This window comes from Oncorhynchus kisutch, linkage group LG1 (assembly GCF_002021735.2).
Source record: "Oncorhynchus kisutch isolate 150728-3 linkage group LG1, Okis_V2, whole genome shotgun sequence".
In the NCBI taxonomy this organism is placed as follows: Eukaryota; Metazoa; Chordata; class Actinopteri; order Salmoniformes; family Salmonidae; genus Oncorhynchus; species Oncorhynchus kisutch.
In genome coordinates this window covers 51627673-51639535 of record NC_034174.2, presented here as the reverse complement: position 1 = coordinate 51639535, position 11863 = coordinate 51627673, and the positions used below count along the sequence as shown (strand labels likewise).

General features: G+C 48.4%; 1 protein-coding gene across 6 annotated transcripts in view; it reads left to right on the top strand.

Annotated features, from left to right (window-relative positions):
- Positions 1-10653, top strand: part of setd5 (SET domain containing 5) — a 49571-nt gene extending 38918 nt beyond the window's left edge. For 2 of the 6 annotated variants that reach the window (XM_020468660.2, XM_020468657.2), the window contains exons 12-24: positions 10-93; positions 208-357; positions 446-823; positions 1089-1346; positions 1554-1677; positions 3507-3787; positions 4009-4065; positions 4226-4732; positions 5302-5394; positions 6875-7155; positions 7563-7690; positions 8004-8092; positions 8192-10653. In XM_020468660.2, coding sequence (XP_020324249.1) covers positions 10-93; positions 208-357; positions 446-823; positions 1089-1346; positions 1554-1677; positions 3507-3787; positions 4009-4065; positions 4226-4732; positions 5302-5394; positions 6875-7155; positions 7563-7690; positions 8004-8092; positions 8192-8854 — 3093 coding nt within the window. In that variant the 3' untranslated portion in view covers positions 8855-10653. The remainder of the gene's footprint in view (positions 1-9; positions 94-207; positions 358-445; positions 824-1088; positions 1347-1553; positions 1678-3506; positions 3788-4008; positions 4066-4225; positions 4733-5301; positions 5395-6874; positions 7156-7562; positions 7691-8003; positions 8093-8191) is intronic. The other 4 variants (XM_031826705.1, XM_031826707.1, XM_020468661.2 and 1 more) reach the window with 4 other exon arrangements.
- Positions 10654-11863: the final 1210 nt, after the last annotated feature.

Genomic DNA, 11863 nt, shown 5'->3' with positions numbered 1-11863 from the left:
GTGTTACAGGAGGCACTCCTAGATGGGGTGAAGCTGGAGGAAGGAGAGGAGGAAGAGCTGGACGAGAACGGAGTCCTCATCTCTAGTAGACCGGTATGTGCCACATCTCCGCCCTGACATAATTCCTGTCGCACCAACCAACCCACTGTCACTATCAAATCATAGTGTAAGTCTGCAGTTCGTAACCCACTCTCTCTGTCTCTGTAGAAGAGGACGCCCAGCACAGGGGGCATAGATGAGTTTAAACAGGAGGGCCTGGAGTCTGTAGAGGGGAGCGGAGGGAACCCCACGGGGGTTAACGCCGCGGCCCACCAAGTAGGGGTGGGGATAAGCACGCGCCGTGCCACCTACGTCACCGTGAGTTAGACTTTCATCCCCTTTACCGCCACATTCTCTTTTTGAACTTTGTGACCAATATTTCAATATTGATTCCCCCCCCCAACAGAATCTCTCTCTCCAGGAACCCTCCTTTGTAGCTGACGCAGACAAGGCCCTGGTGTGTACCGCTCCCCTCCTGGCCCCTCTTGCGGTGCCCCCCAAGCCTCCCCCGGCCCGCTCCTCCAAGCCACGGCCTAAGAGCCGCATCTCGCGCTACCGCTCCAGTTCGTCGCAGCGAGCCCGCCGCCAGCGGCAGGCACTGGCCCTGCAGCAGGCAGCCCTGGAGCAGGCGGTGGTGGCCGAGGGGCAGGAGGGTCCCCTGGGGGGACCCGGGACAGAGCTGAGGCTGGGAGACGGAGCATTGGGAGCTGGGCAACTCCTTGACGGAGAAGGCCTGAGTGCTCTGAACAAAGGCAACCTTCGCAACCTGCCTAAGACTAAGAAGGTGAGAGGGATGGGGCTGACTTCCAACCACCATTTTGTATTTAATTGTTATTATTTATTAAAAATTTAATGAACCAGGACAACTCTTTAGAGTTTTTGTATTACAACATTTATAGTCCAATATACACAAATGTAGAATTTGTCAGTCTTTTCCACAATTTGTTAAAAATAATTCCCAGATTTCTTGCTGAAAAGTCCCTTTTAGAATTTGGAGGTAACGAGTCTTCCAGAATTTGTTTGCAAATAATGATCTCCCCCTCCCCCAGTATCTGGTGACTGAGTGGCTGAAAGACAAAGTGCTGGACAAGGTAGTCCTGCAGGAGGCGCCCACGGTGGAGCGGCAACTGCGCATCACCACTGACCCCACGGTGCTGGCGACTACGCTCAACATGCTGCCGGGCCTTGCGGCCTCGCCGCTCATCTGCACTGCGCCCAAACACTACGTGCGCTTCGGCTCGCCTTTCAACCCTGAGCGCCGGCGCCGGCCTGTCAGTGTGGACGCCACCTACGGCTCCTTCAAGAAGGTAATGGTGGAGGGAGTTGTGGAAGTTGTTGGGGTCAATGGGGAATAGGGGTACATGGAAAATGTGATGTGTAGTGGGTGAAGGACAGGGCTGTTAGAAGTGGATGCATCCCAAGTGTGCACTTGTCCACTACCCTTCATATGTTTGAAGGATATTCAGTGTTCCGGTATTTTGTCTGATGCCTGTTTGTATCTCCCCTATGTGCAGAGATGGATCCAACAAGCCCAGGATGAGAGCGGGCTCTGCTCGGGGGGCCTGGAGGATGGCACTGAGTCCACCTCTTCCCACCAAAGTAACAGCAGCAGCTCCACCCCCAACCCTTTCAAAGCCGGTATCTACAAACATATATTTTTTTTGTCTGTTCACTGTCTTCTAACAAGTCTAGTAGCATTTGTAATCTAAACTCAGCAAAAAAAGTAATGTCCCTTTTTCAGGACCCTGTCTTTCAAAGATAATTCGTAAAAATCCAAATAACTTCAAATCTTCAATGTAAAGGGTTTAAACACGGTTTCTCATGCTTGTTCAATGAACCATGAACAATTAATGAACATGCACCTGTGGAACGGTCGTTAAGACACTAACAGCTTACAGACGGTAGGCAATTAAGGTCACAGTTATGAAAACTTAGGACACTAAAGAGGCCTTTCTACGGACTCTGAAGAACACCTGAAGAAAGATGCCCAAGTTCTCTGCTCATCTGCGTGAACGTGCCTTAGGCATGCTGCAAGGAGGCATGAGGACTGCAGATGTGGCCAGGGCAATAAATCGCAATGTCTGTACTGAGAGACGCCTAAGACAGGGCTACATGGAGACCGGATGGACAGTTGATCGTCCTCGCAGTGGTAGACCACGTGTAACAATACCTGCACAGGATCGGTACATCCGAACATCACACCTGCGGGACAGGTGCAGGATGGCAACAACAACTTACACCAGGAACGCACAATCCCTCCATCATTGCTCAGACTGTCCGCAACAGGCTGAGAGAGGCTGGACTGAGGGCTTGTAGGCCTGTTGTAATGCAGATCCTCACCAGATATCACCGGCAACAATGTCGCCTATGGGCACAAACCCACCGTCGCTGGACCAGACAGGACTGGCAAAAAGTGCTCTTCACTGACGAGTCGTGGTTTTGTCTCACCGGGGGGGTGATGGTCGGATTCACGTTTATCGTCGAAGGAATGAGCGTTACACTGAGAGGCCTGTACTCTGGAGCGAGATCGATTTGGAGTTGGAAGGTCCATGTTCTGGGGCGGTGTGTCACAGCATCATCGGACTGAGCTTGTTGTCATTGCAGGCAATCCTAACGCTGTGTATTACAGGGAAGACATCCTCCTCCCTCATGTGGTACCCTTCCTGCAGGCTCATCCTGACATGACCCTCCAGCATGACAATGCCATCTGCAAGACAGGAATGTCAGTGTTCTGCCATGGCCAGCGAAGAGCCCGGATCTCAATCCCATTGAGCAACTCTGGGACCTGTTGGATCGGAGGGTGAGGGCAAGGATCATTCCCCCCAGAAATGTCTGGGAACTTGCAGGTGCCTTGGTGAAAGAGTGGGGTAACATCTCACCACACCAGATACTGACGGTTACTTTTGACCCCCCCCCCCCCCTTTGTTCAGGGACACATTATTCAGTTTCTGTTAGTCACATGTCTGTGGAACTTGATCAGTTTCTCAGTTGTTGAATCTTATGTTCATATAAATATTTACACATGTTAAGTTTCTTTTTTTGCTGAGTTTAGTACAGACCTGGTTTATACTATTCCAAGTCTTTCAAATACTTTGAGCATTTTCAAGGTGGACGATGTTTGCACTTTTGGGACTTTTCTTTTTTGTTCCATTGCAAGAGGTCAGCCAAGCACAGCTGCAGCATTTGAAAGGTTTCTAATAGTTGAAATCGTTTTTGGAACCCGGGTCCGGTATAGCAGTCTTGCTGTTGACGAGCACTCTTCCTCAGACGTGCCAGTATTTAGCGTTAGCTATTGTTAGTCTGGTATTGTTTTACTTACTTTATCCTAATTCGTCAACCATGTACATCATTTTAAGTGAACCTAACCCCAAACGAAGATCCTTTTCATCGGTGTGCGCTGACACCTGTCACAGCAGATCATCTGACGCTATTGCTTTTCTTTCCGATTTAAAAATAAATAAATAAAGAACTGGCGGCGCCCCCCAAGAAGAGGCGGTCCATATATGGCCCGGAGGTGGAGGCAGCGCCGCCTCTGCCCGGCTCAGAAGAACACTGTCTGCTGCTGCGGCCCCTGTCGCCCATCACTCCCCCGCTGCCGTCGGACCAACCCCTGCCTAGCCCCGCATCCTACGCCGCGCTGCTGGGTTGCTACGGCGACGAGGAGCGCCGGCTGTCCAACGGCATGGCTGCCTACTCGCCACTGCCCTCGCTGCCAACCAGCCGCTGCAACACGCCACTGCAGTTTGAGGTACTTTGGAAGGATGCAGATAAACACACACAGGACATACAGAAATACACTCTCACACATATGCTCGCACACACACAGGACATACTGAACATGTGTCAGTGGGGTACCAGAACATATGACATTTCTGCGTACAACGCTACAGTGCATAGACATGGTTGTTTTCACTGTGCTATCGATCTGTTTCTAATGGTATTTCACGTCTCTCTCTTCTACCCATCCAGAACATATCATCTCCAGAGGCTTCTCCTGTGCACAGGCCAGAGTCCATCTCTCCAGAGGTAGGCATTCACCCCACAGACCCAGAGTAACTGTTAGATCACTGGAGACGGGGCTAGATGCGTTAGGGAACACAGGACAGATGAGGGCAGGTGTTTTTCTTTTTTTCTTTGTCACAGGTTTCGTAACCCTGTTTCCCTCTTCTTCCTCCTCCACCTGTAGCCGTGTCTGCAACCGGACGTTGACGCCCCGCGCTGCGCCCTGCAGTTCCCCAACCTGTCCTCGGGCCTCGATGGCCCTGCGCCCGCCATGTCAGACGACTTCTCTCTCCTCTTGGCAACGGGGCCTCCTCCCCCTGACACGCAGGGGCCGCTGGCCTCCATGGTGGGCGGGGGCGGCCTCCTCACTCCCCTGGCGCCAAGCACCTTGTCCGAGTCGGCCCAGCAGGCCAGAGAGCAGAGCTTCAGGACTGAGTTCAACCTCATCTATACCTGCTCCCCGCTCAACGCCAACCTGGGCAACCCCGTCACCACCGACAGGCGCCTCAGCCAATCGGAGGGCAGCTTCTCCCCGGCCGAGTCCTTCTACAGCACCGTGAGTGGCCAAGGGCCTCTGGCCGAGGCAGGGCCTGGCTCTCTGTCACCCTACGGCGAGCAGCACTATGGCGGGGGCTACCCAGACAGCGGCACCCCTCCCCACCACACCAGTAACCCACCGCAGAAAAAGAAGGCAAGTCCAACTCTCTCAACGTTTTCCTGCTTTTGTTTTTTTTTCCTCCCCAAAGAAATTGTACCATTTAACAAAGCTATTTGTTTTAAATGAAACTCCCAAATGGCGGTATGCTAGGTAGATCATGTCTGAAGTGGTAGTATGGAAGAAGTGCCTACATGCTTATTGGTATAATGTCCAAATTTGAGGGGAAAGAGTCATATTGAGTGTGGTAGAGTATGTGGAAACTGAATGACTACTTGGTCATTGTAGTATTTCCTTGCTTTGTGTTTTCCATTCACTTTGTGTCAAATAGATCAAGTGGGCTCAGTGATTCCACGCCGAGATGATAATTTAATCAAAATAGACGTGGGGTAACAATTGTCATACATGTCTTTAGAAACAAACGATGCCGTACTTCTAGAATGATTTACACATTTTCTCTCTCTCTATGTGTATTCTGTCTTTCCTACTGCAGCTAGCCCAACAGGTTTTGTGTTCTGTCGACCCTCTCCTCACCCTCCCACCCCCCCCTATGCTCCTCCTGAAACCTTTGCCAAGTCTTTCTTCCACTGTTTCTACCAAGGCAGAGGGCCAACCTGCAAACCGTTAGTCTGCTGACAGGACAGCCAGGTTACCAGGCTATAGCAGTAAGACGTGAATACAAGACAGTACACAATATGGTGAATATTTCCATACCATTTAGAAGTGTGCATGTAAATATTGTTTGGCATCCGCATACACAGCCCCACCCCAAACTCCCCTTTTCCCCCCCAAAAAAACCTACATGACCTATTATATCAAAACATCTCTGTGTCAGAAACATGGTCACCCCGTCGTCTCGGAGCGCCGTGCTACGAGCCCGATGCTTCATGGTGTTGTCTTCAGGTTGCCGAGGTTGAGCCAGGCCCTGTGGGCGTCGGCTTCACTGGCCATTCGTCTATGGTCCATCTCATCCATAGTTCTGTGCCCGCATCCCCTTTCACCAGCCTCGATCCATACCAGCAGTATGGCCAATGCCCATCCAAGAACCATACTAGCACCCCTTCAAGAGGCACCCCTAAGGGCCCAAGGACAATCAGAAGGTCCATAAAAGTAGTCTTTGGAGCCCGAGAAGCTGGGTTTGGGGCCCAAGCAGAATCAAAAGGCCCTAACAAGTATAGTAGTCCTCGGGTCCGAAGACCCTACTGTGTGGAGATTCTTCAAGTCCTAAGCCTCTAACTGCAGCTCTAAGGGTCTAGGTGGGGCCTCCTGGTAGCCCTGATATCGGACTGTCCATTCAGGCAGCCTTCATCTCTCTCATCCCCCCCCCCCCCCGTTCCCTCCTTGAGTCTCCTGCCTGTTTCATGACGACCTTCTACCGAGCTGCTCTCTCTCTCATTTGTCTCTTGAGTGTGGGTGTATGTACCGTACGCGAGTGTTCTGTTTTTGTCGCCCCCCCCCCCCCTTTCTGTTTTGTTTCTTACCTCCCAGTGGTTGCTTTGTTGTGATGTTTCATTTGATAATGATAAGTTGCCTGTGCTGATGTTTCAATGTTGGCCCGTTACTAACTATCCACAAAGAACAAAGGCTTCATAAGTCAAAACAGAATGGTGGTGTGTGACAAAACCCATTTTAGAATATGATCGCTTCCTGATTCTGGTAATAACATTGATGCCAGTATCAATACTCTGGTACAAAAAGCCATTTTCTTTGCCATTCAGCAGGGTTTTGTCCCGACACTGTAGGGAGAGTGTGATAAAGCTACCCTGGATCGCTTCGTTGTTTGTCTGTTATTGTCAAAGTCGACTCATTCCAATTGTAAGCCAAGGTATTGTATTTTTGCACCTCTATATCCATGTCAGATAACCACAGCAACTGAGGATGTTGACCCACCATAGAACTCCCAGGATGGTAGAAGTAGTAGATCGGTGACCTGTGGTTGCTCTTCCATTCAGGGTTTGGTAACATTTTGGATGTTTGGTCAGTCCGTTGATAACATGTAAGCGAACGTGCATTCAAGGTAAGTCGTCTAACAGTTGAGTTGATGCATGACGTCCTGACCATACTGTACTGGTGAGTAATCACTGGTGTCGCAATGCAACCAGTGGTAGTGTGTGTGTCATGGGACTAAGGCTGTACATATGACTGACTAGGGATGGTTCTTTTTCCTCGACGACTCAGGTGTCTCTGCTGGAGTACCGTAAGAGAAAGCAGGGGAGCAGCAGGGACCCAGAACCCGGGGGTAGCTCCCTGGACACCCGCCCCAGCTCCATCTGTGCCAGCGCCAAGTCTCCCGGAGGCCTCCGTTCCTTCCACCTGCAGCCCCCAGCCTCCCCCCACAGCTCCTTCTCCTCCCCCATCCACTCCTCCATCCCCCAGATAGAGGAGGTGAGCCCCCCAGATAACCACCACACCGTCGCCCCACAGCAACAGTCCAGGGCTCAGGAAGGTACCAGCCACTGGTAAGACTAGACACCGGCACCACATCCTCTCACAGCACTTTGTTCCCTGTCACTTTGCATTCACTTTTCTTGTTGGTGTGCAGTTGACTTCAAGGGTAACTGCACTCAAAAATAAAAATGTCTTTAGATTTTTCCCAGACCCCAAAAATTGTCTCCTGATGTGGTTTAAGCATTGTTGTGGACTTGGAACATCCAATTTGTTTTGTTTTTCTATTTAAAAAAAAAAAAAGTGACTTAGAGCAAAACCTGACTATCGATGAAAAACAAAACTGAGTTTGGGGGAAAAACTAAAACGGATTCGGCAACAAAAAACTATTGTACAGATTTTATAGGGTCCTATATAAGCCCATTGTGTGTGTGACTGAACATACTGTACATGACGGTGTTGGTGTTTTGCTTCGATCCAGGATGGTGCCCACGACAGTTGAGCGGCTGAGAGAGGGCCAGGGTGTCTTAGAGCGGGTACTGAGGGGCTCCCTCAAGATGGACCGTGTGCTGAAGAGAACGGACTGCTCGGCTACAGACAAGGACCCTGGTACTGCGCTCGTTTTCACTACCAGGTTTTTCTAGTTTTCACATGAATGAAGTAGTAGGAAATTCAGGCCAGACGTCCTCCTGTCCCGATTTTAGACGAGACTTAAACATAGACCTCTAGTCTGAAATATAGTGGTGTGTTTAGGCTGGTTTGTCTTGGGTTTTCTCGTCTAAAGTTTTTGTCTGAAATGTAGCTACAGTATCTAGCCTAGTCTGGAACAACATTTGCCAAATTCATTTCAGATTCCGAGGTTTCAGGGAATCCGCACGCATGTACCATCTGTTCAGCTTGTGTCCTGTTCTGTTTATCCCAGATGCAGACCGGTATGAGATCCAGACGGTACCCCTGGCCTCTCCCATGAAAAGCCCACAGAGATACAGCCCGTCTGTCTACACACACCAGGTATGGTGTCCCTTGTCATTTGCGAGAGTTGAGTGTTTTGTTTCGCCTGGTTTTGTACTAGGGTGTCAGGAAGTATTTTGTGCGTTTTCTCGTTCTAAGGTGCAGCCCCCCTTATCGGAGGGCCACCAGCAGACAGTGGACAGTCCAGCCTTCCTTCAGCAGAGCGTGTCCTCTCCATTCCGTGGTTCCTACAGTCCCTCGGCTCCCCCTCCCTCAGGCCAGGGCTTCTACTCTCGCCTGTCCTCCCTCTCCGCCCTGTCTCAAGACCCCTCGCAGCAGCATCAACAACAGCCCCTCAACTCCCTGTCCTCCTTCCCCAACCAAACCACCTCCACTGCAGACTCTGCGCTGTGTGGGGCCTCCAGACCGCCAGGAGGCAACCTGCACCAGCTGAGCGGCAGCAGCAGTATGGACGGGTCCCACGTGTACAGTGGCGGGAGCCACCTAAAAGCCAGCCTCTTGAACAGTGGGTTGTCAGGGTCTCCCACCCCTGGCTCCAGGGCTCACGGCAACCCTAAAACAGACTTGGGCGCCGGTGCTGTGGGGAACCCGGCGTCCCACCACGCCTCCAGACTGAGCCAGCAGCAGGCGTCCCGGAGCCTGAAACCAGGCAGCCCCGGGCAGACAGTGCTGCAGACCGGCTCCAGGCTCCTGGCGGCCTCCACCGGACAACACTACCCACAGCGCGGGACACCCCTCAGTCAGTTCCAGCACCCACCCATACAGGGGTCAGGAGTAAGGACACAGTCAGGAAGCTTTTAGGATGTTGTGTGTGTGTGTGTGTGTTTGTTTGCTTGAGCGTGTGTGTGTGAAATTGTGTACCTCCTATCTTAAACCCTGTGGAGAAACTAGGCTTGGGGGAGGGGTTATATACAGACTTAAGAGGAGTAAGGACTTGGCTTCTTGGCTTCTTATTTTCTGTCTTTTTGTTTTATCTGAAACTAAATTACTGCATTCTAAACATGGCTAATTGAGGAACTTCAACATCAAGGAATCAAATGAAAAGAGAAAAAAAGACATGTTCAACAAAAAGTGTCATTTGAAATTGCCCTGACATGAACAGACTGTGTAAAACTGGCTAAGTAGATGGTGAAACTCAACCACGACTATCTGTACAAAGTGTTTTCTTGGTTTTTGTTTTTAAAGAAGCGTACCTATTGTTTTGGTTCCGGATTTGTTCATGCTGAGATGGCAGGTGTAACTCAGCAGAGACTTTGTCATGGTTACTTTTTGGATTTGGCTAGAAGCCGGGTCAGTCCTGCAGTATGTGTTTCGTTTGGAAATGGGAAACGATACTTGCAAAAGTGTATGTGTGTATCATCCATTATAAAGATGCAGAGGGTGGCAAATAACAGCTGCCTAAAAATCATTCCTTATGATTTCCAGTTTTTTTGTCTCAAACTTAGCCAATTTCTGAACACTCTTGATCTGTATTTTACTGTTCAATGATTTTTCTGCTCTTTTTTTAAAACATTTATTTTGTTTCCCACGTGACTGTTTTGATTTGATGTATTACTACTTCACAGTAGATTTGCTATATTATACTTGAGTCATACAGATCTTGTAATTCATGGTGCTGCAGTTGTTTTCGTCTTTTTAAGTTATTTACATTCAAATCCAGTTATGTTCCGCACTCAACCGGTTGATTCAGCTCATTTGTTATTTGGAATCAAGACTTTTGCCAGAAATGCATCTTAGTAATCGTTAACTTTTATTCTGCTGGAGCGAGAAGTAAGAAGCAGAGTACTTCATTTTATTTTTTTTTCTTTACTCCGTTGGGTTTGTTGTCTCTTGAATCCTGTCGGATTCTTTTTATGAAAAATGTATTGAGAATATATATTTTTTTCTCTCCCTCTGACCAATCCTTGCATTCCGTATGCCACCTAAGAAAATAAGAGGATAATCTATGGCGGGATTTGTTTGAATGGTATAAAAAAAAGAAAGAAAAAGCTGCTGTGTTCTCCTTTATTTGTTTTCTTATTTTTATGCGAGTGCTGCTTCAAGACGTTTCCCTTCCCACAGAATGCTGTACCTCCATTTTAGTAGGGTCTTCACCAACTGAATACAAAACAAAAAGATGAAAAATCACACTGCGGCGTTAACAAGTCATGTGCCATGATCACTGCAGTGGGACTTTTAATCCATGTTAAATGACATTGCTGATGCACACTGGGAGATGTAGTCTCCTCGTGACAGACGAGACCGCAGGAAGATGGACTTTTTAATGGAACTCGTTCGGACGTTCTAGTTTGGTTGGGAGTAAATGTCTTTGGGGAGCCAGGAACCACACTGGGGCTTTAAGGGAAGGTTTTGGACAGAGGGACTTGTCAGCTTGACCGGACACTTGACCTTTCTTATTGCCTCATCCATAGACAAAGGGTACTCACTTGTTACATGAATGTTTGACCGAAGACTTCAGAGAAATATGTGACACAATATTACCAGCACCTTGAGTGAAGAAAGACAAAACCCTAAAATGAAACAAATGAGAATGTAAGATCATGTGTACTTGTATAAAATGTGTTAAACTGTACAAAGAAAAATATAGTACACTAAATTTGCAGCATGATATTTCTTTTCTGGATCTTACAGATAGACAGATTGGGATGACAGTCTGTCCAGAAAATCTGTTTCTACACAACACCGGACAGTGCATTTCTTTTTCTGGGGAGGTTTAACTTTGTTTTGATTTTTAAACAGAGCATAGTGGTAACTATTTGGACTCCCCATCCAAAAGATCTAATTAAATACATTTAGTATTTAGAAATTGGCCATTTTTGATATTTCATGCAAGGACAATCCTAAATTTACATTTTAGTAATTTAGCAGACACTTATCTGGAGCAATTAGGATTAAGTGCCTTTCTCAAGGACACGTCAATTAATTTTCTTTTTTTACCTAGTCTGCTCAGGGAATCGACCCAGCGACCTTTCGGTTACTGGGCCAATGCTCTTAACCTTTAGGCTACCTTCCTTCCCATCTATGATATGTTGTGTATACCCCCCCCCCCCCCCCAAATCTGTGAGGGGAAATGGAGATGAAAAAATGTCCACACAGTATGTTAAACTGCCATTTTTTTATTAGAAAGAAATTATATACAATGAAGTCAACAGTGAAATATTGGCATGCATCTCCTTAGCTTAACAAACGAAGTGATGCTAGGGTGCTTAGCAATACGTCACTGAGGCTTGCGTAAAGTTGCAAATTCAGACATGCACCAAAATCTCGGTGTCGTGTGAAGTCGCGAAGCCTCTGGAGTATGCCTAGTGAAGTGTAAACCCAGCATACGTTTGTGAAGTTGACTGATGGCGCTCTCGCTACCTTTCACATTGAAAACCTAATCAGGGTGCGAAAGCGCCACTTAGTCAATGTCATATAGAAGATTGAACACCTACGAAAGAACAGAGGGAAATTATAAAATGGGGAGATGACTATAGACCTTTTTGTAACACTGCGTGGTAATGACGGGTGTCTGGTTGGGGTATGGGCGCCCACACTTGGGCAGCGGAGTGTAATAGCGTTGACATGTATAATGCAACGCCATTTGTCTTGCGTACCTGTCGCGAGGTGATACATGGTCTGTCCTCTTAGAAGAGTCCACCAATCAACTCAGTTGGTCCCATGTACCAGTGGTCATTACAGTAAGGCGACGGGCAGGAATCTGAACAAGCATATTGGGACGATGGGAAACTGTACACTGGAGTTGGTTGCTACTTTTGCGGTACTTGTTTGACAACACCTTATTAGTATCCCATGACAACTGAGGAGATC